At 41.8% G+C, this 27516-nt stretch overlaps 1 protein-coding gene and 1 long non-coding RNA gene across 4 annotated transcripts; one reads left to right on the forward strand and one right to left on the reverse strand.

Annotated features, from left to right (window-relative positions):
• Positions 1 to 585: 585 nt before the first annotated feature.
• LOC146267940 (uncharacterized) lies at positions 586 to 3523 on the reverse strand. The gene is made up of 3 exons (XR_014768891.1): positions 3286 to 3523; positions 2721 to 2866; positions 586 to 2101 (listed from the first exon to the last, which is right to left on the reverse strand). It is a non-coding gene; the product is annotated as an uncharacterized LOC146267940 (long non-coding RNA).
• Positions 3524 to 12414: 8891 nt separating this feature from the next.
• LOC146267941 (uncharacterized) lies at positions 12415 to 26170 on the forward strand. 3 transcript variants are annotated; one of them, XM_084710002.1, is made up of 17 exons: positions 12415 to 16926; positions 17270 to 17620; positions 17715 to 17848; positions 18036 to 18228; positions 18324 to 18719; positions 18856 to 18957; positions 19055 to 19287; positions 19487 to 19665; positions 23370 to 23496; positions 23597 to 23808; positions 24050 to 24167; positions 24252 to 24343; positions 24513 to 24630; positions 24730 to 24834; positions 24943 to 25128; positions 25215 to 25394; positions 25525 to 26170. In XM_084710002.1, exons 10-17 carry the CDS (start codon positions 23755 to 23757, stop codon positions 25761 to 25763), a joined length of 1092 nt encoding a protein of 363 aa, XP_084566128.1. In that variant the 5' UTR covers positions 12415 to 16926; positions 17270 to 17620; positions 17715 to 17848; positions 18036 to 18228; positions 18324 to 18719; positions 18856 to 18957; positions 19055 to 19287; positions 19487 to 19665; positions 23370 to 23496; positions 23597 to 23754; the 3' UTR covers positions 25764 to 26170. The 3 variants fall into 3 exon arrangements, with proteins under 3 accessions (XP_084566128.1, XP_084566126.1, XP_084566129.1); XM_084710000.1 differs by lacking the exons at positions 12415 to 16926; positions 17270 to 17620; positions 17715 to 17848; ... (3 more) ...; positions 19055 to 19287; positions 19487 to 19665 and adding an exon at positions 20675 to 23068; XM_084710003.1 differs by lacking the exons at positions 12415 to 16926; positions 17270 to 17620; positions 17715 to 17848; ... (3 more) ...; positions 19055 to 19287; positions 19487 to 19665 and adding an exon at positions 20675 to 23068 and having other exon boundaries at positions 24050 to 24162.
• Positions 26171 to 27516: the final 1346 nt, after the last annotated feature.

Here is a 27516-nt window from a genome sequence, read left to right on the forward strand (position 1 = left end):
TCACACGAGCAGCTGAGACAAACGGCGTTTTATTCAAACGCTTACAAGACATCAGACATCACTAATATTCGTAGGTTATAAAGAGGAGACAGGCCTATTTACGGACACTACATTCATTGACAGAACCAGATACAGATAGATTGCCAGAGCTAGATAGACAGAGATAGATACAGATATGAGATAGTAGGTGTACACAAGCACATAGCCTACATCTTTCTCTAGTTTTACCAGCCTTCAAATGTGGCCATCCCTTTCCCGGTTGCAAAAGCATGTTCCAAAACCTATGATAACATATTTTTGACACTTGCAAATCGAAACATTTGTCACATAACCTATATTTATCAAGTTGTCAATGACGATTATGAGACTGCAGCTCGAGGACTTGACGTCACTTGATTCCTTCCATCGCTCGATACAGTCGCCATACCATAAACTGACCAGCAGATGTCCCTATGGAAAAGATGTATCGAACGCTTCGAAAAAGCGATACTTTTTCGAGACAATTGTGTCAAATAGCTTGTTGCTTCGAAAAGCTTTGTTTCCCCCATCTCTAGTTTCTGTGTGGCTCGTTAACCGTTGTGTAATCCAGAAAGGAACCTCGCGCGTCAAGACGTGACGTTAACACTGGGAAATTTGACAAAATGGCTTCCACTATTTATTTTTTTCTTCAATTTGACAAAATGGCTTCCATGCCGTTACTGCTACCTTAGTTAAATTGTCTGAAGCTTATATTCTATCTAAAGCACTCTTTTTTACCAAGGTCGTCATTAAATAATTACTGAGAATTTTGTCTACTAGACTTTAAGCTATCTTCTACAAGACATTTTACGTTAATTTACCATAATTAGACTTTCCTGTGTACATTTCCTGTATGATAAAAATAATACTGACATGCTTAACTGTTTCAGCCTCATTGTATTGACCCCAAAGAAATAATTTATAAAGCAAAAATAGAGAAATAAAACATACATGTAACCTTTCCCAAATAGAACATAGTTATGTCTTTAATATTGAATTACACATTTATGCAAAAGAGTATATCTGTCACACATTATCATTTCACTTTTTTCCTAATCGGCAGAACATTTAAGTCTGCATCATAAAGCATTCAAACAATTTAAAAACATATTAACTAATTTATAAAAAAAAAGGCTGATACCTTATGAAAATAAAACATTAATAATCAAATACATCACTTTTTTCTTCCAATTAACATTGTAAATTATACAGCATTTTTTATGTACTTTTATATCATTATTTTACCATTACACAAAACAATTAAACATTTAAAGGTGTATCTAATTGAGGTACAGCTAACTACAATCATTATTATATCTTATCCCCCCTAGCTAACCTACTTACTCAGAAGCATCAAATAAACTACGCTTTAGCAAGTCACCATCTGACACCTCACTCACTGAAACACCCTGCACAACCCTCTTTAAACTAGTTATGACATTTGCCCTGTTGTGTACAACTTCAAAAACGTCTCCAGTTATCAGATGCTGCTCAATGTCCTGGACATCTAACATGTCTCTGAGACACCCTTCACTCTCTAAATAACACCTTAAAACAGAATTTGGAATGCTTAAGCTGAGCTCCCCCTTCTCACTGACAAAAATGATCTCCCCACTCAGCTTTGAAACATAACTCCCCCCCCGCGCAACATTTTGCATCTCACAGCGGTGGAAAGGGAGTTTACCATCAAAACTCAGCTGCTGAGTATGGCACTTAAGGCACTGGCGTTTCGCTTCAATGTAAGCCCCTTCAACCGTACTAAAAAATGTAGTCATGGTCTCTGCTGCACTACCCTCTCCATCTACCTTGTCTGCAACTCCACTGATATCAGATATTAATTGAATTTCAGTAGACCTTGTGGTGGTCAGCAAAATACTTCCCATGTACTCTCTTGTTGCCAAATTGGTGAATTTGTAAGACAAGCCCTCCTTAATGGAAACAATTTGATTGTCCCATACTTTTAAATGAATGCTGCCGGTGGCATCTCCCACTTCACACTCCTTCACCTCACTTTGGGTGTGCGCACGGAGATCATTTCTGTGCCCATCTTCAAGAAGACCACCTTTGCCTCCAACACACCAACCTAAAACCAAACATGAACATAATAATTATAAAACAACCATTCAATACCCAGACACATTTTCTCAAAATGTACTCACATTTCTTAAAACTGCACATAGCCAGAACAGCATGCAAGCCTGAAGTGAAGCATTGCCAAACTAAACTTGCTTCCAATGGACATTAATATTAAGCTTCAAGGTATAGAACAAGAGACACATTCAGGTGTAGTAATGTAATATGTGATGCTGAAACATCATTAGTAATAGTATTTTAATGTTTGGGGCAATTTCGGTGTTATGATCAGTGACCTATGCACTTTAGTGAAACTCTCTCTTGGAAGTCGCTTTGGATAAAAGCATCTGCTAAATGAATACATGTAAATGTATTTCCATTAGTATCCATTGTTACTAAGAGTAGTTTGCTGACCTTTCACTTCACACATCTGACTACCCCACTTACATATTGTATCCACTAAGGTATGGACTTCACACTAAATAAATCTAACTTTCCAATGAACATCTTATAATGTTCCCATCACATTGAATCACACCAAAATGTCATGTAAAAATTCAAATATTTTAACGGGCAATTTTCAAAATCACCAAGTCTATTGCGAAGCATAAAACTACTTTAATTCTTACATGCTGTCGTGGACCCAAAGCCTTCACATCTACCACATGCAATGGCCCCTGTTCTCTAGGACTTCTGAGCGGGAACCCAACTTCTGTCACCCTTACTTCGGTGCTGCGGTTGCACTGAACATCAAAGGTTGCAGCATTGCTGTAACCTGGACAATAAAAAACAAAATGCACATTATATTAACTTATATGCACTATAAAACAACTTTCTTTAATTAACATTTCGATACTGACACTGTCCTATGAACTTGTTCTATGTGAAGTTACTCTATCACAAACTGAAGTCATAAAACTGAATTTCTACCATCTACAAATTAAAAACAATGCCCGATTAAACTCGAAATTCTGGTAGAATATCTGGTAGAATTTAAAAACTCGAACAAAGTTGTCAGCAACACAGCTTTCTCAGTAACAGTTAGGCTAGCAGTTACAGTAGGCTAGCAGCATGGTCGTATTGTTTAGTTTTAAACGGTGTTCTTAACTTTTGTGTGAGAAATTCCTTCAATATTTCACAATACCAATTTATACAAAATATACAACCAAAACTATGAACGAAAAACGTACTTACTCAGTGTCTTTTTTATGTTCGATAACTTGACTGGCTGTACACTTTTTCCCGCCTGGCTAAATACATGGTGCTTCTCCGGCGAAAACACCACGGTGCTGTGGTATTCCTCCCTTCCACTCTGGAATACCGCGTTGAAATACTTGGTGTTTTTTGCTGAAATCTTAATAGGAGACACCGCATGAATAAATCCCTCTATCTCCTCCGTCTCCAGACCAATCTAAAAAATTTTGGCGGCTGTTGGCTCCATTCTTTTCACGTGAATACTACTTATCTTAATCAATCCCTGCAACCTACAAGTTATGACACCTTCCCGCCGGACCACTGTTATATGGGAATACAATTTCCCATGGTTCCCTGCTTCATATCTTCGCGGTCCAATCACCAATTTTATTTCTGAAAACTGACAGACACTCATGACAACTTAAGATCATAGTATATATCATTGGTTAAGGGGTGCCTGGTCGTGAGAAATAAATGTACTGTCATGACTGTCATCCGCAATTTGCTTGAGCGGGGCCGCAGAGGATATACAGGAACTTCCAGAAGATAACCGCAAGAGCTGGATTTACTGCTTCATTTTGAAAACTGAGTCTCATACGAGGTAAGACAAGTTTCTTTACATGTGTTATCAATATTGTCAACATTGTTCAAATTAAAAGTAAAACGTTTTTAGTTACGAAGCATTTATTTGTAGAACTAGGACTGGAGTGACGTGAGCAAAAAGAAAAACGATATAGCTAATTTTGGGAAACCTGGATAATAAACATTAGCTAGGATCACCATGTACACTTTAAGCTAAATATTTATAACTTTTTGGGGCAATTTAGCCGATTGTGGAATATAGTAAAACCTTGGTAGTTACGCGGAGGAGTAACTACGCTGCTAGTTAGTTTTTCAACGTCCCCAATCGGTGCTTGTTGACAGGCAAGCAGCAAATCTCTTCTTATATCAACTTTTTTTGTGTGTGTGAAGTAAATAGTTACTAGCAATACTATGTCATATTTTAGCTAAAGATCAATAACTTTTTGGGCCAATGTTGTTGCTTCCGTACATTTGCTTGAGGTTGGGATAGGTAGGTTCAGAACTGCCTAGAAACTGGTGTGCTACTGTAGTTGGATAAGTTTAGCTTGTTGATTTTCTCATGTCATAAAAAATCCTTCTATATTTGGCAGATAGCTATACCCATCCATCATACAGACGTGGTTTTAGGATGTTTGAATCTTACTATTCGCAAGGAAGGTGTGAAAGGGCTGTCCACAGTTCAACATTATGGTTTATCGGATTTGGGAAGAACACACTGCAGGCTACCAATTTGATTTTTTTTCTGTTGTAGAGGTGAAGGAAGACTATCCCTGCAAGAGGAGGAGGCAGCTGACTGTTGATTACCACACAGGAGGAGGATCTACTGAACCAGGAACTGCTGGAGGAAGACCAGGACGAGGAGGAGATGGAAAAATGAGATTGAACCTGATACCCAGCCAGGAACATCATCTGGGTATGTATCAATGTATATTATTTGTTTCTGTTTCCCATAAGACTAATACTCATAATAATCAGATTATTATGCTAAAACCTGTAGTCCCTCCTTTGTCGTCACTTCACACAACCCATATTCCCTAGAATGGAAAGAATCCTGTAACACAGTGGTTCTCAAACCAGTCCTCAGGTAACACCTGTCCTGCATATGAGATGTTTTCCTGCTCCAACACACCTGATTGAAATAAATGGGTCGTTATCTAGCTCCGTAGAAGCCTGGTAACAAACATGCATTTGAATCAGGTGTGTTGGAGCAGGAAAACATCTAAAACATGCAGAACAGGTGGTATTTGAGGACCGGTTTGAGAACCACTGCATGGCTATGCTAATCGTAAAAATAGGACTGAAAATAAAACAAAAGTAGTTTCTTGCGCGCCGAAATGTAATGGCAAACGACTTTGCTTGCTTTGCAATAGGAACAGTTTTCAGTTTTGGCAGTCATCTGTGACCAGTATCGCGACAAGGCGTAGATGGAAAAGGATGTGTTTATTGGTGTTGTCTTCCCCCTGCCTCTTTATCTCCCTGTCTTCTCCCTCTCTTCTCTCAACAGGGATTGCAGTTGGGTTTATGCATTTATACATCTTCTGCTTTGCAGTTATTTATAAAAAAAAATATTTACAGTAGAAAGTCTGTTGTTGTATGTTTTGCAGAGATATCATTCCCCTCACAGTTTAATGTTCAAAACAAATACAGTTTGTGTTTTATTGAACACAAAATGCATATTTCAATGGTGATGTCCGTTATTTTCAGATGCAATTTATTGTATGCAAAGGTATTTGAGAAGTGGTCATGTGAAATGAATCTTGACATTCTAAATGCTTTAGCCTGTTTTCTCATTTATCACTAGAATGGTCATAACTTTTAAACAATACATTTATATCTGTCTGCTATTCTACATTTCCCACACAATTATGTAAGTGTCATACACTCAGCCAGCGGCGAAGCCGCCAAACGAGACGCAAGAGCCTATCTCAGCAACCATTTGTGCGATTGTCACCAAACTTGGGTTCCATCGTTCCCACGAGGAGCAGAGGAGGCCTGTGGTGTTATACCAGAAAAAAACACTTTGAACACTCAGTACTTTGGAACGCAAACAGATATTTCAACCAAACTTGGTGTGTTGCATGAGTGCAACAGGTTATTGTGACTTAATTGTTGCGCAAGTGCTATGGAGGCCATGGACTGCTTGGCCCCTCCATTGCTGCTTGCAGCTATATTTATTGGTGGCCAAGCCGCAAAGCCACATACGTGATTCTACCTTTTCTTATTATTGGTGGCCAAGCCGCGAAGCGGCGAAGCCACGTAATTGATTCTACCTTTTCTTATTATTATTAGGGGCCAAGCAGCGAAGCTGCGAGGCACCTATTGTTATTGTTAGTATTATTATTAGGGGCCAAGCAGGGGGGTATTCGTTGTAGCTCGCTAAGCAGTTTAGCGACCTAATTTTCAAGCTAAGATAAAACACGCCCCTATTTTTGGTTCGTGGAAGCAAGTTTAGATAAATCACCATAGTAACATATCAATTAGCACTAACCTGCTCGAGAGCAGGCTAACGTAAGTGTAGCTGGATAAGCTTGCCACACCCCCGGAAAATAATTGGCAGCTCCCTTTTTGAGAGACCCAGCTGACCAAGGAGATATAGTTCGATTAACTTTCCATACCAATGAGTTCTTCACGATCCTCAAGATCCTTTATTTCACACGGATGAGTTCTTGTTTGAGCGATATCGATTCAGCCAACAAGGACTCATTTATTTGCAAGACCTTCTCGGGCCGTACATTGCAAATATCACACGCCGCAGCAAGCTATGCTTTACGAGCTTATGCTGCTGTATGTGAATATGTAACGCTATGTTCTAAGAAATGTCTTATCTGTTGTGCCTGTGCTTTTTATGTTTCACTGTGGGAGAGTGGAAAACGTCATATAGATTCCTTTTTATGTCTTGACGTGAAGAAATGGACAATAAAGCTACTTGAAACTTTTACTGTGCTTCAGACTCTCTGCATAGCCTTGAGGTTTTTCGCGTCAGGTCGGCTACATTTTTATACAGTATAGGCGATGCAGAAAACTTTGGCAAAGCCACAGCATGCGTTGGTGTAAGAAAAGTGCACCAGAAAGCTGCCATGGTAAATAGCCTGGCATACCAAATCTAATTAAACTATTATAAGGATGATACTTTTTTTTTTTTTTTTACTTGCACTTAAAAAAAACTATGCATATCTGTCTTGATGGCATCAATCACAAATAATGTTGTTAGTTTGGTATATGAACATATTTTTTGAAAAAGTTATGTTTTTCTTGGTGGTCCAATTTACCTTAACCCACTGAGGTAAAATGGGCAACATGGTTTCAGATAAAATGAATACAATTCTGATAAAAATCATGTGTGTCACTCACAAACACACATGCACATGTGTTGGAGTGTGTGAGGGTGTGTGTGTGTCACACCATGACCCCCCCCAACAGTAATAATGGTATAGATATTTTATGTACAGTGAGTATGGCGAAGGAGAAGGAAGTGAGAGGAGAGGAGAAAGGGAGAAGGAAAGAGAAAAGAGAGTAGGAGCAAGGACCAGAGAGGAAAGGATACAAAGATAAAACAGGGATGGAAAGGAAGGCCAAACAATTACAATCTGTGGAAAGAGGAGAGGATGAAGGGGGCCTTAGATTAATACATGGAGGGAGAGAAGAAAGGAATTACAGTGAGTGTGCACCTCTTATCAAGAGCATGGGGTGTGCCGCGATCCACATTGCAAAGACGCATCAGTGGAAAGGTGACTGAGTGAACATGTGTCAGGGCAAAAGCCCTACCTTCCACAGGAGGCGGAAAGGGAGCTTGCTGCCACCACCCTCAATACATTGGCGCAGAGGGGTTTCCCTTCACAAAACGTGATGTCCAGCAAGTGGCCTTTGATTTTGCAGCCAAGAACAACATATCTGGTTTCTTCAAGACAGCAAGGAGGGCCGGATATTACTGGTTTAAGAACTTTCTAAAGCGCAACCCAGAGCTTGGGATGCGCAAGCCAGAGGTCCTGTCTGCAGCACGGGCTGCTGGACTCCACAAAGAGGTGGTTAGCCAGTGGTTTAACCAGTATGAGAGCCTTTTGGTCGAGCTGGGTATTGAGGGCACACCGTCACATATATATGGAACTGTGACGAGTCTGGGCTTCAGGATAATTCTTTTTATTAAGGCACATGTGAATATGTTTGTTTAATGCAGTTTAAATGTTATGTGGCTGTATAAGCAACTGTGTTTTAAAATTAAAATTGATGATAAATTACTATTTCCCTTTGCAGTTTCACTGGCCCATTTTACCTGAACAGCTGGTCCATTTTACCTGAAACTGCTCGTGCAAAAAAAGTTGGCACAGCTGATGTTTCAAGAACTGTAGGGCCTAAATAATTATATTTTATAACATCATTTCAACAAAAAGTTATCAAAAACAGTAATAAGTAATCATAAAAACACATGGAAAAGGCATATTTGGTATTGTATTGTTGTCCCAAACGATTAACCAAAAAATGGCCCATTTTACCTGATATCACCCTACATATATCCTCATGAATCCTCAGTGTCTATGAATTCGTATCAATTAGATACTCATTGGCCTTATTTTTATACTTATTCTGAAAGAGTTGACACAATTATTTTCGCTAGCAAGATTTCATTCGATGATTAATTTCCATTAAGCCTACTGCCAGCAGGCACATTTAAAGAAATGTGATCTGATTGATTGGCACTAAAGATGAGCCTATACATTTTACCAAAATACGCATTTAGTTTATCTGCAATTTTTTAGCCAAGATGCCTGTCTTGCTCTGGCAGCGGTGGCGGTGTTTGACTGTGCCATGATAATATGCTTATTGTCTTCGTAGAGACTCATTATAATAGTTTGCTCAGATGGCGAGAATATCACCGCTCTCTCTTTCGTCTTTTCCGCCATAATACCGTTAGAAAATCACGGTTTTGGTGATCGACCTTTCCTGCCTTTTGAAGTAGGACGTGCTTGTGCACTTGCCCTGATAAGTTTAGCCTGATTGAAATTAACCACATGATTTGGATGCGGATCAGCCGTCGACGAACCGATATTTGCGGTTCTCAGTTAGCTCGCTAATGTTAACGGGCTAAAGGGACAATTGATTAACTTACCTTCAACCCCTACGACGAACTGGCCCCTGGTACAAGGTTATCCAATTCAATAGGTGGCAATCACAAAAATCTAGCTTCTACCAGATCCTGTTCTAAGCCTGGACGGACTGTCTGGCCTCAGCATTTATTAATGCTGCACTTGTTGCTGGAAGCGTGGACAAACACAAGGCAGCTGTAACCATCAATGCCACCATGGATGACTATCCTCCACCTGAAATCACAAAAAACATAACATTTGACTGTCAATATCAGCATGTTTATTTCAAGGTGCTACGACTGTATCAATAATCAAAGTAGCAGCAACATCATAAAACTATTCTTATCCACATATCCATGTCAGTTCTTGCTCTAGTTTATAAACAAGTGAGCTACCCGGGGCCTGGTCCATAAAGACAGCACGAAAAAGCTAGACCTAAAGTCCTAAACCAGACTTCAAGTTTAATTAGTCAAGCGGGGCTAAAGCGGTTCCATAAAGGCTAATTTCAGCTCACGCAATCCTACCAATTCAAGTCAGATTTAAATTGTCAAGCTAATTGCGCGTGCACCCACTTCTTAAACAGCCCAAGAGGTAAAACATGGATCATACATTCCACCACGGCAAATGCAATGCACACGGCCACGTGACTTCTTCCAGAAAGAACGTTCCTTTTAAATGTACAATGACAGCTCCCTCATCCACCGCTTTAATCAATCCATCAATCAAAAAAAAAAAAAGACACACCATGATTGACGTTGTGAACGATGGGCTATGTAGGAGGACCTTTTTAGACCTTTAGTTCGTTGATTAAAAAACACCCTCTAAACTCATCTTAATCGACTTTTTTTTACATCGTTTAAAATAAATAGCCTATTATTAATCAATATGACTAAATGTAAATATCCAGTACATGGTTTTTATGTCGGGGAAACGGAGGGTAGATCGTTTGTTTTGAATTGTGGGCTACTGTTAACAATTATATTGCTATGATAGTTATACTCTGATAATTTAGATTGAGATATAGGCCTTTGCCTGATGCCTAAACATTTGAAATCACAAACTAACATCCATACATTTAACGGCTATAGTGTGTAGCCTGTCAAAGCATTGTTCATCATTGTTTAATGCATAAGGCTAAATGTAGCTATATGCTATTTAAGTTTATTTTCTATCAATGTTGAAGATATTGAACTGATGAGAATAAGAAAATGAGAATATAAGTGGTAAATCAGCGTTTTCCCGTTAGAGTCAGTGTTACAGGAACGTCTGCTTCAGCACCAAGTCACACTAAGCCTGACAGTCAGTCTGACCCTGACCTGACTAGTTGCGCAGCCTAAGTTGCCATAGTAACCGAGTTCGAACCAGGTTGAGCTGGCTTTATGGAAGGGTCAATCCTGTTAACCGGTGCCTTTTGGACCTGGTAACTTCTGAAAACAAAATTATTTATTTTTCATGTTTTTAACATTTAATCAGGAAAGAGATATGTTTAACTGTTTGGAAAACATATTGGCCAAGCTCATGCACTTAAATCCTAATAATTATGGGCATTTGGTTCAGACATGGACCATTACATTATTCCACCCTGTTAAGACATATGAATAACAATCACAAAGTTAAAAAAATGTAAAGGCATAACAATATTTACCTTTACTTGTCCATTATATGTCCCTTGTTGCAAATACATGACAAATATTGTATGCAACTTATTATGTTACTACATTTTCTAACAATATTTCCACCCTGTTAGCTGTACACACCTAACAGGGTGGAACCTAACGGGGGGATTTTGTTAACTATGTTAGCCCTAACTCTGTGAGTGATCATGATCTAGCTAGCATTAGACCCTATATGTATACAGCCTTTTAATTCTTATATAAAACCTTATTTGAAATTATAAAATGTTATTTATTTTCTTAACAAAGTAGCCTAACAGGGTGGAAATTTAAGGTTGTGACAAACAGGTTGATATTATGAAACTTGGAAAAAATATAAATCTGAAAGTTCATACTAACTTCAGTTGGCCAAGTTGAATTCCTGCCACAGGAAATTATGTCATTTCATGAACTTTGTGACATGGGAAGTGTAGGCTATTTTCTTAAGAGGGAAAAACTACAACCTAACAGGGTGGAACTTTTTTTGGGGGACACAAAGTAAATCTCCCCAAAAAGGGTTTACATTTATTTTTTAAATAAAAAATATGTAAAAGTAGAAAGATTTTAACTTGGTCTACAACATAATGAGCAAATCATTTGAATATTTTATTATTTAATGACTGATATTTATTGTAAGAGTTGGTCATTTGTGATGGGGACATGGCAAAACATGGCAAAATGAACATGTGTACAAAATACAAAAGTGGTTAAAATATAAACTAATTGTCTTAAAGACACTTTTTGGTTATTTATATGATAAGGAAGACCTAAACCTATAATTAAAGCCTTTTAGAATAAACATTTGTAACATTTTACAGCAATTATGAAGTAGGTTATCCTGGGGACATTAAAAGGCACCGGTTAACAGGATTGACCCGGAACCGAATGAACTAGAAATGAGTCCGACTAACTGACATAAGTCTGGCTTATTCGGTAAACTCGCTTTATGGAACAGGCCTCTGATAGCGTTCGAGATGTTGCTAACTCGTTTAGCTAGCTAACTAGGTGACAGTAATTGGATATGGACTATCCAGCCTTAACATGGCAGCTTTCACGGATAAAATCGAAACGCAAATAGCTAGTCTTTATCCAACAGTCTAGACTAGTCAGTTACTGGCTAGCTAGCAAGGCTGAAGTATCGCAGTAGCAATCCATTTGCTAAAAACAAACATACAAAAGCTATCCGCACAGCCAGTGAGCAAGTTAAACCCCTGTTAGCCTAGCTAGCCGGTGAAGATTACGATTCATGTCACAAATAATGATTTCGAAAAAACTGTACCTTGTCAACGTCGTTCCTTCTTGCCATCTTCCTTCAAACTTCTGACTGTGCTGGGCTAAATTTGTTTTGAATCGGCCGCTTCGACAGTGGGGAGGATCCATGGTACTTGAAAATACTGGGAGGAATCCAATCACACAAGCCCAGCTAACTGCAGGAGGAGCTAGGGAAATTGTGGGCAGTGATTTGCATGTGGCGTTCAGGGGTTTATTTAACGCCTGCAATTGCTTTCCATAAAAAGTAGCTTCAGCTGTTTTGTATTTTCTGTATCCTTAAAAACACGACACCACTAGTGTGTAGGCATCCGATTTAGAGCTTGTCCGATGTAGCAACAGTAACTAGAGATCATGCGCGTCTGAGTCCTTAACCAGGACAACAATGACTCTAAGTGGCAATTACCATATTTATCTATGGCAATGACAGCCAACTGTCATTGGGGTGTGCTTGCCTTCGGCGAGCACAAACCATTGTTATCTCACATATATATTATTATTATTGTGAGAATGCTGTTAAGCATTTCTTCTCAGAACTTCTCAGTTCTTCCGCCGTTTTTTGGCCTTTAATTAGTCCTGCATACTTTCACCGATTCCTACAATTTTTGTATCAAAACGTTCAGCTCCTTCAGGAGATGATGGCTATGACTTCTGATATTTCTCACTTTTATACTTTCTAAAGAATCAAGGTTTTTGTGCAAATTATTCTCCCATTAAAACTAACGGTAAATCCTTTCAAATCATTAAAAAGCTTCCTCCTCTTTCAAACTTAACTGTTTCAGCATACTTTCAGCTAGAGACACCATTTAACCTTTAAAATGTTCACAAGACACTCAGGTATTCCCAAATGATTCAGCTTTTTCAAATATATTCAGCCAATTTTGAATTGTGACAGTTTTAAATACATAACAAATTTAGCTCCTTCTTGATTTTTATGATTGAGCAGCACACTCTGCTGGCTGCTCTTTTTCTGATATTCAACTAAATTGACAAACAAATTCCTCTGACGTTCATATAGTTTAACTTACAGAAACAAGTTATACCTTAAAATGTAGGAAAACTTGTCCTCTTTCAGCCAATATAACTACTAAAGAGCTCACATTTACAGATTTTCAGTCTGAGCCTTGAAGCGAGAGCAGCCTTTCAAATTCACTCACTAACTTCAATGGAGAGGTGGGTAAAATTCGAGAATTTCGAAAGTAGACGTTTTTAAACTGCCGGTAGAGTCGTATTTCTGACTGCACATACATATAAATTACATATCTGGTCTCGGGAGAGTCTTGGGTCTCGGAAAATATCCTCATTTTTTGGATTGTACGTATATTTTTGCATCTAGGTTAACTTGTTTGAGGTGTGGATTCCAGCTAAATTTGTGATTCTCTCTGCCCAGCTTGTTAGCAATCACAGCTGTGCCATCACCGTGGCAACCAATCAGACACACCATGAAAGCAGAACTGGGTGACGTTTTGGAAACTGCCAAAAGAGTTGTATTTCTGACTGCACAGACACTTAAAGATTATCAATGGTTTCGGCAGAGTCTCGGAAAATATCCTTATTTTTAGGATTGAACGTACAGTTTTGCGTCTAGGTTAACTTGTTTGAGGTGTGGATTCTAGCTACATTTCTCATAATCGAGCTAGCGTGATGGCTCTCCATAACTAGGCTAATAACGGTTCGACTTTTTTTCCACAATTGACCAAATTGGCCAAACAAGGTATGTACAATGAGTTTAAAGTGTACATAATCCAGCTAGACCGTTTTTATTTTTGCAAGTTTTACAGAAATCTGCAAACATCGAGGCTCAACTGTCATAGCTGACAGCGAAACCAGGGCTGGGGTAAGTGTTTGCTGCAGCTGGCGTTAATCCTTCGAAAGCTTCGTAACTGGAAAGTTTTTACTTTTAATTGACGATATTGAACACAGATGTAAAGTATCTTGTCTTTACTCAAAATATCTTCTCCGTTTTCAATTTGAAGTAGTAGATGTACATACTACTTTGACACACTTGCAATAAATGATCCACTGGTTAGATGTAGCATGATCTTGTTATTTACTATTAAAAAAAACTCACTAGGGACGACGACAACATCACCAACCCTGCACTATGAATTATTATTTTGATGTAATCTTAAATTAAGTGTCTGAACAGGACTGGGTGTCCAGGCACGCATGATTAGTTTCTCCTCCGTTTTGAGATTTTAGGTTAGAAATGTTGCCAGTCTGTTGCCAATGACCAGCGGTTGTTACGTTTTTCCAGCAAGTTCCAGTCATTCCAGTGTTGTCCTCTTACCTTCAAATTCGTTCAACCCAGACTTGAGCAACGGGTTTACTGCTCAATTTTCACATTTTCCTGCTGCTCATCTTTCTGAAATGTTCCCCTTTGTGTTTTGCATTTTTCTTCTTCTTTTCTTCCGTTTTCTGCCTTCATCTTGCTCCAGGTCCTTTCAAAAATACCTTTCACAGCAGTATCTTCCAACTGCCAGTACTTTTGCATTTTTTCCCTCTTTTCTGTACTTTCCTGCCTTCATCTTGTTGCAGGTCCTTTCTAACATACATTTCAGGCCTTTTGAATCCCCAGCAAATAATTGTTTGCTAAATGTTCACATTTTTATGCATTGTTTCTCTTCTTTCTGATTTTTTTCACTTTGTTTAGCATTTTTCTTCTCTTTTCTGTAGTTTAATGCCTTCATCTCGGTGCAGGTCCTTTCTAACAAACATTTCAGTCCTTTTGAAACCTGAGCAAATGACTTTCTACTAAATTTTCAAATTCTTCTGAATTATTTCTCTTTTTGCATTATTCTTCTCTTTTTTGTAGTTATATGCCTTCGTCCAGTCCCTATTTTAAATACCTTTCGGGTGCTTTGAAGCTTCAGCTTATGACTTTCCACAAAATGTTCAGCTTTTTTAGCATGGTTAGCTATCCCCATTCAGGTTTTCAGCATTCTCACTGCTGTTTCGCAGGAAAAGCCTTTTCTAGTTATTATTCTTTTTGCCCCCCTAAAACTTTGTCAATATTTGGACTACATAGATAACCTAGGTGTCAAACGTTTCGTCTTGGTAGCGATTGAGTTGCTTGTATTTGGATTTACATTCTGTTGCACAGTTTAGGAGGTTACAACGTTTTTGTGGCGACAAAGTGCCTTTTGTCGACGAAGGGTAATCTGTGCAAGCTACGTCAACACACGTTAGCAACGACGCATGGATACAACGTGATAGAGACTTTCTAGCTCGCAAATTGGAGCTTGGATTACGAGTGAAAAATACCACCCCCAAAAAAATCACAACCATTTGGCTTTGTAGAGCATGTGATTTCCAGTGGAACTCCAATCTCGCATTTTTGATTTAGGTCGTGACAGTCTTTGAAATTTGAGTGCAGGTCGCCCGTGAGACCGCCTCGTCTTTTAGGCGGCAGCCATGCTAGAAAGCGTCATAGTAGTATTTTTTGAAGCTAATTTTATAGTTCAATTTTACACGAAAAAAACGAAAGAGGGAAATGTTATGACAATATGACTATTGTGAAAACAGCCAGGTGGTGAGATTTTAATATAGATTGCTGTAAAAACGTTGATTTGTTTGCTACGTGAGAGCCTATCAGCCTCCATTGACGATTGCGGCAGCAACAAGTCAACAGTGTTGACACTCAGTCAACTGTCGATCCGCATCTGGTGAGTATTTTCTCAATTCTACATCTAAGTGTACAGCACTGTTTTAAAGATATGGCGATTGCGAAGACAGCCAGCGGGTCAGTAGTTTGTTATTTGTATAAAACTTGGAATTTGAGTGAGACCGCGTCTTGTTTTGATGTTAGCCTCAAAGTCACAGACTCAGCTCGCCCACTGGCAGTGGACTGGTAGGCCACAGTACTGTCTTCAATGCCACAGCTATGGCTAAACTTTATTATGTCTTATAATACGGGTGGATGAAATCAAGCATTCTGATTGGTTGAGAGGGAGTTCCGGGGTGTGCATTATTGAGCGATAAAGTACTGTACGCCTTTTCACATTAACCTTAAAAAGGGAGCGTTCCATATTGGTGCGCACTTAAAATAACTAAGAGGTTGCCGAAGAAAAAGACTGTCTACAAGTACTGGTGTTCAGCAGTTTATTAGCAAGCTAGACTAGCAACGGTCTGTTAATTTTTTACCAATAATATTGCACTGTCCCGTGCTATCAGTGCTAACTAGTTGGTTTAGCTACTGAAACGTTGGACGGAAGCTCAGGTCTAGCCTAAAGTTCCTAACTAGATATCCACTTATTTAAGTTTAGCTTCGTAGCCACGCAATTACATGACCCGGGGCCTGTACTACGAATCAAGATCAACATGCTCTGGATTACTTTCAGTTACCCGGCTACGCAAAGCCTAACAATCGCAGTCACGATAAGCGGTACGGCGATTATCAACTCTCTAACTAACCCAGTCTCATCCCAACTTGTCAAATATTGACGCTTGGGCAGAGCCCTTTGGCGTCACTATACCGACACCGGGGGACGCCTTTTTTGTCGTTTTTTGACGCCTAGGGACGCCCATTGACTTCCACGTTAATATGTTCGGCTTTTCCCGTAGAAAATTGTAAACTATGGCGTCGTATTTTGACGCATTAGGTCTCCCATAGATTTTGATGAGCGGCTTTCGGATTTTTACGAAATGTCACCATAATAAGTCGGGTGATTTCGTAAAAATCCGGCCGATGTGCTTTCAACGTTATTTTTTTTTGTTAAATCCAAGACATAAACGTTATAAATGACATAAACCTTATTTAAGGACATACAAGTTATTTATAAAATGGACTGATACAAAATAAACCGATCAAAAAAGGTTGGCCTATGTGCATAAAAAAAAATAAAAAAATCCTTCGGGGGAGGAATATCATTTTATTTTAATCATAATTTTAAGCGCATGGAAGCAATCATGTCAAATGCACTGACAGCAAAACCTATAAATTATCCAACATTATTGTAATTTTATTATTACACACAAGTCGCCGAAAAGTTTGACGCTCAATATCTGGCTGGAACTACTTCTTGTCACCCAAACCTCCGCTCTCTCGTACTGAAAAGGTAAGCTATTATCGATGAGGTAAATTTATATTTAAGATACTATCCTACTATACAGTTTTTTTGTTTTGTTTTTAGGTTGGTTTAATTTTATTATGTTTGACGTACATTGCCAGGTGCTTTGCATCACCAATATAAATTAATTGACTTTGTAAACTGCAAAAATAGTCTAATACACTGTGCTAGCTAGCTAGTCTAACGTTATGTCATGCAAGGTCATGAACCGGTGCACTTTCATTGGACTCAGACCAATGTTTATCTTTGCTGGCGTGGTCCTTTTTACATCTCATAGCTTGCTAGGTATGACATTTATTGTATTGTATTTTTTATCTTTTCTTACTTGCAGCTGAAGTCACGCATTTTCTGGAAACGATATCGATATCCTTATTACCTCACCATATTATCACCTCACCATATCCTTGCCTTACTGCCTATTTTAATAATTTGTCAGGACGTACCTGTGTATACCTGTGTCCACCTACCTCTGTCTACCTGTGTTACGCCCTCCACAGGCTCTGCCTGTCTTTCTGTTTGTGTCTTTCTGTTTGTCTGTGTTTGTGTGAATCTCCAGGCTCCAGTGATCCAGTCCACCCTACCTGCACAAGATCCACACCTGCGGTCCAGCTTCCCAATAACTTGCGGTGACATACCCTGGTTTGCCCTCCACTCACCGCCAGATCGTTGTTTTTACAACCTGGTACCTACGTTCCTGGCCTCCTTGTACTTCCGAGTCTATTATCTACTATTTGTATTCAAAGTGTTCTAATATTGCACTTTCTTGTGTCCCAAAGAAACATCCCACTCGCCATCTGCCCATTTGTCTGTCTACTCTTTCAACTCAATGATGAGTGATTTGCAGTTGATGGAATTGGAGGATGAGCTCAAGAGTGTAGATACATTTCTTGAACATCTCAAGACAGAAGAGGTAAAGCAGCTTCTGTTTTGTCTATAGTTAACAGTATTCCTTCTTACCAGTTCATATAAGATACATGGAGGCGTATTTAAAAGACATGAATCAGAAGGGTTACACTACTTCAACTGCTTTTTCTGTCAGTAGTCCGAAGGCATTTCCCATATTGTTAAACCTTTCTTAAACCAAGTTGTAATTCTAGACAGAGAAGAACAGACAGAAAACTAAGACTGCATCACCAAAGCCTGTTCATTGGAAGAAGAGGGACCACAATGGGGACATTGTTCACCAGCGCCCACGAGCCCTTAGAAAGCAGTCAACATCACAAAGACCAGACGAAGGAAGACATGTTTCTTCTTCACCGCCATTAGACCATGGCCAACACCTAGACCATGGTGAATAATCTTTTGTTCCAAATGCTGTATTTCAACAGTGTGTTGTGGCGATGTTGGAGTTACGATATTATTATTTTTTCTCCTCCCTTTTGAAGATTTGAATATGCGGCAGCTTGAGGACCTTCTACAGGACTCAGAGAACATGGAATCGCAAGATTTTGTTCAGCAGCCACCATTGTCCAGTTGGAGTCAAAGGCAGAAAGAGGTCCAACAATGTTGGCAACAGGCGAGGCCACAGAACCTTGACAATTTACTTTCTGCTGAGAACATCGTACAGATGACATGCAATCACTGTCACGTGAAAGAAGCTGTCATCCGTTGTGGGGAATGTATGCCCTCGGAGTGGTTTTGTGCTGAGTGTGATGGCTCGGTACATAAACACCACACTCTACACAACAGGCAAACCATCATGGATGGATTTTTCTAATACATCCCACCAACAGAGTCTGTGACACTCTGTGACACTGGAAAATACAGCATTTGTGAACAAGGTTGGCGTTTCTTTTACAATTGATTGTCAATTTTCTTAACAGATCATTCTTATCTGAAATTGAAATGTGTTATTTAAGTCATTACTCACAACTCAAACATTATTAATTGTATACCTTATGGTTCTTTGCCTTGCAGATTGTTTTCTGCCAACAGCTCTACCTCAAAGGATATGCTCCTGTGACACCGCTGATGCAGCAGTCTCTGTTGGTAGATCCATCATACTGGTTTGCATAAATGGTAGGATCTTGTCAAACTGTTGATTTTTTTTATTTATTATATTACTAACACGTCACTTTGGTTTCATGTTATTGATTTGCCTTTCATGTGCTCTCAGGCCGTTATGATCTTCACGTTCCGGTGCTAACATGCAAACATTGCAACCAGAAATGGGCTCCAGAAGTCAGTGACTTTGTAAAGAGTGGTTACTGGCCCGCTACCATGCAGGCACAGACACTGTTCCACCAAGATCTCTTCCATTCCTTTGAGGCTATGAAGACAGCAGCTCCAGGAATGTCCAGACAAGCCTTTACAGCAATGTTGGACCAGAGAACAAAGCAATATGGAAGAGTAAGTAAAAAGCAGTTCAAGGTCCACAAGTGGCTGTAGTAGGTAGTACATATTTCAGATTATAGACTGAAGACCTTACCACACAAAATAGTCATTTGCATCCTTATGGATTTGAAAAGTTGCATACAAAACACAAAACATACAAAGGCAAAGATGTAGTTTATCGTTTTTGAAAGCTGTATTATATTATTTTCTTTAGACTGGCAAAGTGAATGCAGATGCATTTCAGAGAAGTTTTCTGCAATTTGTGTACTGCAACTATGAAGAGAACCAACTTCTTGGAAAGGAGCCATTGGTCTGTCCAGCCTGTAGCCCTGAAATGGTGGCTGTTTCTGTGGATGGCAACAGAAAGTTGTACAGGTTCCAGAAAACAAACCAGTGAGTTCTGTGCACACATTATGAACAGCCAATGTAGTTAATATACAGTATGTCCAGCTGTTAATGACATTGTTAATGTCAATGTTTTTTTTGATAAGTGCTACATAAATAAAAGGTCGTATTACAAAGGTAGTCCATAATACATTGTCTTAAAGGAGTGAAGAGCCAGGGTTCTTCGATGGGGTGTTTTTAGCCCGAGACTCTGAGGTGCCCCTCCATGAGTCACCACCTTACCGCGGTGGAGGGGTTTGCGTGTCCTAGTGATCCTGGAAGCTATGTTGTCGGGGGCTTTATGCCCCTGGTAGGGTCTCCCAAGGCAAACAGGTTCCAGGTGAAAGACCAGACAAAGCGTGGCTCAAAAAACCAACCATGAAGAAACACAACAATGGTTCTCAGTTGCCCCTGCCCGGAAGCGGGTCACCGGGGCCCCCCCCTGGAGCCAGGCCCGGGGGTGGGGCTCGATGGCGAGCGCCTGGTGGCCGGGCCTTTTCCCATGGGGCCCGGTCGGGCACAGCCCGAAGAGACAACGTGGGACCCTCTTCCAGTGGGCTCACCATCCGCAGGAGGGGTCATGGGGGTCGGGTGCAGTGTGAGACGGGCGGCGGCCGAAGGCGGGGGCCTTGGCGGTCCGATCCTCGGCTGCAGAAGCTAGCTTTAGGGACGTGGAACGTCACCTCGCTGGCGGGAAAGGAGCCTGAGCTGGTGCGCGAGGTAGAGAGTTTCCGGCTAGATATAGTCGGCCTCGCCTCGACGCACAGCACGGGCTCCGGAACCAGTCTCCTTGAGAGGGGCTGGACTCTCTTCCACTCTGGAGTTGCCCTTGGTGAGAGGCGTCGAGCTGGGGTGGGAATACTTGTTTCCCCCGGTTCGGTGCCTGTACATTGGGGTTCACCCCGGTGGATGAGAGGGTAGCCTCCCTCCGCCTTCGGGTGGGAGGACGGGTCCTCACTGTCGTTTGTGCTTATGCACCAAACGGCAGCTCAGAGTACCCACCCTTTTTGGAGTCTCTGGAGGGGGTGCTGGAAAGCGCTCCTCCCGGGGATTCCCTCGTCCTCCTGGGGGACTTCAATGCTCATGTGGGCAATGACAGTGAGACCTGGAGGGGCGTGATTGGGAGGAACGTTCCCCCCGATCTGAACCCGAGTGGTGTTCTGTTGTTGGACTTCTGTGCTAAACACGGCTTGTCCATAACGAACACCATGTTCAAGCATAAGGGTGTCCATATGTGCACCTGGCACCAGGACACCCGAGGTCTCAGTTCGATGATCGACTTCGTAGTCGTGTCGTCGGACTTGAGGCCGCATGTCTTGGACACTCGGGTGAGGAGAGGGGGGAGCTGTCAACTGATCACCACCTGGTGGTGAGTTGGCTCCGATGGTGGGGGAGGACGCAGGTCAGGCCTGGCAGGCCCAAACGTAATGTGAGGGTCTGCTGGGAACGGCTGGCGGAACCCTCTGTCAGAAGGAGCTTCAACTCCCACCTCCGGGAGAGCTTCGATCATGTCTCGGGGGGGGGCCGGGGACATTGAGTCCGAATGGGCCATGTTCCGGGCCTCCATTGTTGAAGCGGCTGACCGGAGCTGCGGCCGCAAGGCGGTCGGTGCATGTCGCGGCGGTAACCCTCGGACCCGGTGGTGGACTCCGGAGGTGAGGGATGCCGTCAAGCTGAAGAAGGAGGCCTATCGGGCTTTATTGGCTGGTAGGACTCCTGAGGCAGCTGATGTGTACCGGCAGGCCAAGCGGAACGCGGCTCTGGCGGTCGCGGAGGCAAAAACCCGGGCATGGGAGGAGTTCGGCGAGGCCATGGAGAATGACTTCCGAACGGCTTCAAAAAGGTTCTGGACCACCATCCGGCGACTCAGGAGGGGGAAGCAGTGCTCTGTTAACACTGTATACGGTGGGGACGGTGCGCTGCTGACTTCGACGGGGGACGTCCTGGATCGGTGGAAGGAATACTTTGAAGACCTCCTTAATTCCACCAACACGCTATCCGACGTGGAGGCAGAGTCTGGGGACATCGGGGGGGGGCCCTTCTATCTCTGGGGCCGAGGTCGCCGAGGTGGTTGAAAAGCTCCGCGGTGGCAGGGCCCCTGGGGTGGACGAGGTCCGCCCGGAGTTCCTTAAGGCTCTGGATGTTGTAGGGCTGTCTTGGTTGACACGACTCTGCAACATCGCGTGGACATCGGGGACAGTGCCTCTGGACTGGCAGACCGGGGTGGTGGTTCCCCTCTTTAAAAAGGGGGACCGGAGGGTGTGCTCCAACTTTAGGGGGATCACACTCCTCAGCCTCCCTGGGAAAGTCTATTCAGGGGTCCTGGAGAGGAGGGTCCGCCGGATTGTCGAACCTCGGATTCAAGAGGAGCAATGTGGTTTTCGTCCTGGCCGTGGAACAGTGGACCAGCTCTATACCCTCCGCGGAGTCCTGGAGGGTACATGGGAGTTCGCCCAACCAGTCTACACATGTTTTGTGGATTTGGAAAAGGCGTTCGACCGTGTCCCTCGGGGGCTCATGTGGGGGGGTGCTCCGAGAGTACGGGGTACCGGATTCCCTGATCGGGGCTGTCCGGTCCCTGTACGACCGGTGCCAGAGTTTGGTCCGCATTGCCGGTAGTAAGTCGAACTTGTTTCCGGTGAGGGTTGGACTCCGCCAGGGCTGCCCTATGTCACCGATTCTGTTCATTACCTATATGGACAGGATTTCTAGGTGCAGCCAGGGTGTTGAGGGGGTCCGGTTTGGTGACCTCAGGATCGGGTCGCTGCTTTTTGCAGATGATGTGGTCCTGTTGGCTTCATCGGGCCGTGACCTTCAGCTCTCACTGGAGCGGTTCGCAACCGAATGTGAAGCGTGGTGAAGAAGGAGCTGAGTCGAAAGGCGAAGCTCTCTATTTACCAGTCGATCTACGTTCCTACCCTCACCTATGGTCACAAACTATGGGTAGTGACCGAAAGAACGAGATCGCGAATACAAGCGGCCGAAATGAGCTTTCTCCGCAGGGTGTCCGGGCTCTCCCTTAGAGATAGGGTGAGAAGCTCGGTCATCTGGGAGGGGCTCAGAGTAGAACCGCTGCTCCTCCGCGTCGAGAGGAGCCAGCTGAGGTGGCTCGGGCATCTGATTAGGATGCCTCCTGGACGCCTCCCTGGTGAGGTGTTCCGGGCACGTCCCACTGGGAAGAGGCCCCGGGGAAGACCCAGGACACGCCGGAGGGACTATGTCACTCGGCTGGCCTGGGAACGCCTCGGGGTCCCCCAGGAAGAGGTGGTGGAAGTGGCCGGGGAGAGGGAAGCCTGGGCCTCCCTGCTTAGGTCGTTGCCCCCGCGACCCGATCCCCGGACAAGCGGTAGATGACGACGACGACTCTGAGGTGTCCAGTTTTGTTGAGGAGGTCCGGGGAACTGTCAAGAGTGTACGTTTTACATTATTCTGAACAACATTTATTGGGATTATTTTGTTCTAATTAAAGTTAAAGTAGAAAACACGATTGCCTTTGGAGAAGGGAGTCTATGATCAGGTGGGGATACACTACTAGATTCTTATCCAGGGGGCACAGTACATTCATATAGCATATTGCTTTATCCTTCAAATGTAAGATAGGTCAGGCAATGACAAAATCTTGACAGTTAAAGTTTGTGTGTTCGCGTTAACAGTCCTGCAATCTAGTGTACTTGAATTAACTATTGTCATGTTCGAATGATTTACTTTGCTAGACCGCAGGAAAAGCGATGTGTGGTGACACCCAATGGAATGCAGCAAGAGAGACTTCAAAGCGGGCCAACAAGTTGGATGAAGAAGGTGTGGAAATTGCTGTGTGTAGACATGGATTTCTTCTCAAAGGTTGGTATAGGTCTGATTAAGTAATAGTAAAAAAATAAAATAATATATATTTATATTATGATCTAAAGCCTCTTTCATGTGCATTGTGCTTTTTTTAAAGGTCTGAATATGTATAGAGGAGAAATCTTTGCATATCCAATGTTTCTCCAAAAAGAGTTCCAGAGTGCTACATTTTTGGCCATGGATGTGACCTGACGATATGTGCCATACTTGACAAAAGTGACAGAGGCCCTGACGCATCTTCAACCCCTTCAGGAAATGAAACATTGCTTGTCTGTGATGCATGCCAAAGCCCACAATACAAAATGCGAGGTGATGCTTTTAGCTACTTGACCGTACATTTTAGAGTATGATGTGGCAAACTGAGTGTAAAATGCCATACTAAATGACAATAGCCATACCACAGTGGTCTGGACTGACCCATACAACAACCTAGGAGTGTGTTTAAAGTTTTTCTGTAGCCCCTAAGTGCTGCCCTCTAAAGTTGGTAATCTCAGGATATGCTTCAATAGTGTGTGTCCACAGCGCTTTACACATTATCTTCTTCCTGTAGATTCTGTGGACTGCAAGGAACCAGGTGGGCGCCGGCACCACTCTCGGTGAAGAAGTAGAGCAAGTGAATAGTTTTCTCTCCAGATGTGCCCTTACCACCAAGTACATGGCCAAGTCAGGTTTGTAAGCTTATTTCCCCCTGCCAGCCTGCAAATGTACATGTTTTACAAAATTGTATTGTGATTTTGTTTTGTTCTTCACAGTAAGAACTGACATGCTGACTGTCCATGCTATGGGGTGGAATGAACGGAAAGAAAATGGCCTCCATATAGCCTTGTCTTCCAGATTCAGGAAGGTATGTTCACATACTGAAGATGATTAACTTTTTAAAGCAGTTACATATAAGCGTAACTTTTACTTATTATACCCAAAATGCATCACGTTGTTATAGTACCCCCTAGTAGACATTGTAGTGGTACAGGACCTCTGGTACTTTAAAAGACCTTAAGTATTGCTGTTTTCAGACAGTAGAGAAAACTGTGGATGTAGCTGAGAGCCTGAAGACAATGCAGGAGCAGTTGCATTGCTGTGATGACATGCTGAAACAATGGGTTGTTGATGTCAAGCAGTGGGCCAGTAGCAGTAAGAAAAATACTTAATTCATAACCACTCTCAGTCACTTGGTTGTAATATCTGCATATCTGTAGCTTAAATGTTAAAAGTGTATTTACTTTAATCAAGGAAGCGCAGCACCTGGTCCTGTTGATGCTCAAAGTTTGCAGATCACAATCGAAGCACTCTTTGTGAGCATTTGTCAGAAAAAGCACTACCTTTACAGACAGAATGGTATGTATAGTGTTAACATAACTAATGCAGATAAATCTTAGGCTATACTGATATCTTCATTACCATGGCAGCTCTTTTTACGTACTATTGTTTTTACTGTATTTGCAGATCGCAACAAAAGGCGACAGAAAATAACTCAAAAGATAGCCCAGGAAAAGAAACGGTTGCTGGAAGACATCCAGAGATACAACCAACAGCCTGATGGTGACCTTGTGGACACAGAGTTAGTTGTGCAGAAACTCTCTAACAAAGCTGCAGAGAGCATGATCTGGCCTTGGCAGGAACATAACACAGGTGTTGCATCAAGATTTAACTTAAGTATGCATATAAAATGTCATCAAATTAGTTTATTAATGTCAAATGCTTTTATTCCTTGACAGACGGTGTGGACATCCTCACAAAGAAGAAGCTCTTTGACCACGCAATGCTTGCCTCACGACTAAAAGAGGAAAAGCAGATCCTTGTGAAGGAGATGCTGCAGCACTGCCAGTACCTCAAGGACTCAGTGGCAAAGGTCCAGACACTGATGGGCACTTTTTTAGTGAGCACACAGACAGGAAGTAAGTGTAAATCAAATGATCTGGCTACATGCACTTTCAAATTTATAGGTCAAACTATTTAAGTGGAAACCAATCCTGCTAGTATAGTCTTCGGTAAATTAATTTCAACATAAATTAACAACATTTCCAGGCTTGCCAAATGGATTAACCGAGGAGGGGTCCAAGGGCCTCATCAGTGCACTAAAAAGAAGACTGCAAGACCTGAGACTCCAACAACAGACCATAGCAGGCACCTACAGATGCACTCTCAAACCAAGTAACAGGCTGGTGGAAGAGGAGGACAGGGAAATGGAAGAAGACATGGACTGGCAACGTGGCAACAGCTCGGATGATGACGATAGTGATGAGGAGGAGGATGCAGAGAATTGAATTCAAGTCACTTGGATCTGAATCACTCAGTCACAGCTGTAATCGCCTGAGACCTAATTTGATATACAGTGATGTATACTGTGTGTTCTCTCCCTTTTGATCTCTACCTGTAATGGCCCAGGCGAGTCAATTGCAACAGAGGCTGCCTCTAGAGCATGACTGCAGCAGAGCACAGAGCATTATTTGTAAATGAGTGGTAGAACATAACACTTAACTTATAACATGGGTGAGTTGGTGATCAAACTAACGTTTTCGTGTTTTTGTTTTAGATTCACTGTTAGGTAAGGGAGCGCGCTGGCTCCGCCTTCCCATTGCGGGGAGGGCCAGCGGCTACCAGGTTTTGGTTTATTTTCACTAACTCAGTCTTGTTTTTCTGTTCAATAAACTTTTGTATGATTTTTTACATACATTGACTTGTGTGGTTGGACTCAATTTATGTTGGCTGGCAGATTGGGCAATTGGGAAATGATGGGGATAAATTATTCATTTATTATTCATCATATATTTCAATTATCCAGATTGATTTTGAAAAATTCTGATTTAACTCTGTATAACTCGAGACAACTATCATCTCAATATTTAATATTGATTAGTGACTATTAGTGAAAATCTGAGTCTGGATGAGGTTGAAGTTCTGTGTGTAATATAAGGTGCGTTCGACTTCATGCAGCGCCGGCGTCGCCTGCAGCCCGGCTGACTTGACGCAGCCAATGGTATTCTCAGATTCAAGGCAGCCGGCTGTCGACGCCGCCGGCGCTGCATGAAGTCGAACGTACCAATAGACGCATTTTCTGCTGAAATGAGTGGGAATATTTGGCGTATAAACCACGCAAATAGGGATTCTCCCAACGGAACCCTGAGTTAGCTGAAAGCTACTGATAGCTAACTGTAGTTCTTTAAAACCAACGAGATTCCAAACAATCGTAAAACGAAGTAATCGGATGGTTTCTAATTATGCGAAATTACACATGATGACAAACCAAAAAGGCTAAATATAGCTACCAACAAATCTTGCCATACACCATGATTTAAGTTGCCCTAGCCTACACAAAAGGCGTGTTCGACTTCATGCAGGGCCGGCGGCGCGGACCAGCCAATGGCATTCACTCCTTCAAGTCAGCGAGGCCGGCTGTCGGTGCCGCCGGCGCTGCATGAATTCGATTACACCTAAAGTCAAGGCTAATCCCTCGATGCGTCATCTCATTTAAAATACTACTCCATTGCCAACTAGGGCATTTAATGCTAATATTGATTACCTCTTCAACACCTCCAGTATATTATTATCTATTCATACATACTTTGTATGTGATATATCAATTGTTAAGATGTTCTGTTTTCAAACCCTAAACATGTAAACTTTGAAACATGTAGGCCTAGTTGAACTACAAATATGGCGTCGGTCAACATCTCGATGCAGTGTTTAATGGAATACGTTTGTAGTTCTTTTAGTAATTTGTCTTTTACACCAATATCATCTCCAATTTTATATTAGATTGATCAGAAATGTAAAATGTATATGCATTATAGATCAATACGCATTATATATAATCAGCACTACAAAAGTAAACTTTGGAATGTCTTTTTCTCATACTTTTATTTTATATTAATTTTGAGTTTTGAATGTTTTTGTCACACTGCATGGAATGTCTCAATGGAGCAACATGGACATTTTCAGCCCGGTAGCAGCATACATTGGAGTACAAGACACATTTTAGATTTTGAAAATGAACATTTTAAGGTGGCGCTGTTGAGC

The sequence above is a fragment of the Hypomesus nipponensis genome, chromosome 11 (genome assembly GCF_054491055.1).
Source record: "Hypomesus nipponensis isolate SF chromosome 11, ASM5449105v1, whole genome shotgun sequence".
NCBI lineage: Eukaryota > Metazoa > Chordata > Actinopteri > Osmeriformes > Osmeridae > Hypomesus > Hypomesus nipponensis.

Bases quoted from the DNA above. Each gene is read 5' to 3' on its own strand.
- LOC146267941 (XM_084710002.1), top strand. From the start codon at position 23,755: ATGAAACATTGCTTGTCTGTGATGCATGCCAAAGCCCACAATACAAAA. The intron at 24,344-24,512 runs GTATGTTCACAT...TGCTGTTTTCAG, and splicing joins TGTCTTCCAGATTCAGGAAG to ACAGTAGAGAAAACTGTGGA. The intron at 25,395-25,524 runs GTAAGTGTAAAT...CAACATTTCCAG, and splicing joins AGTGAGCACACAGACAGGAA to GCTTGCCAAATGGATTAACC.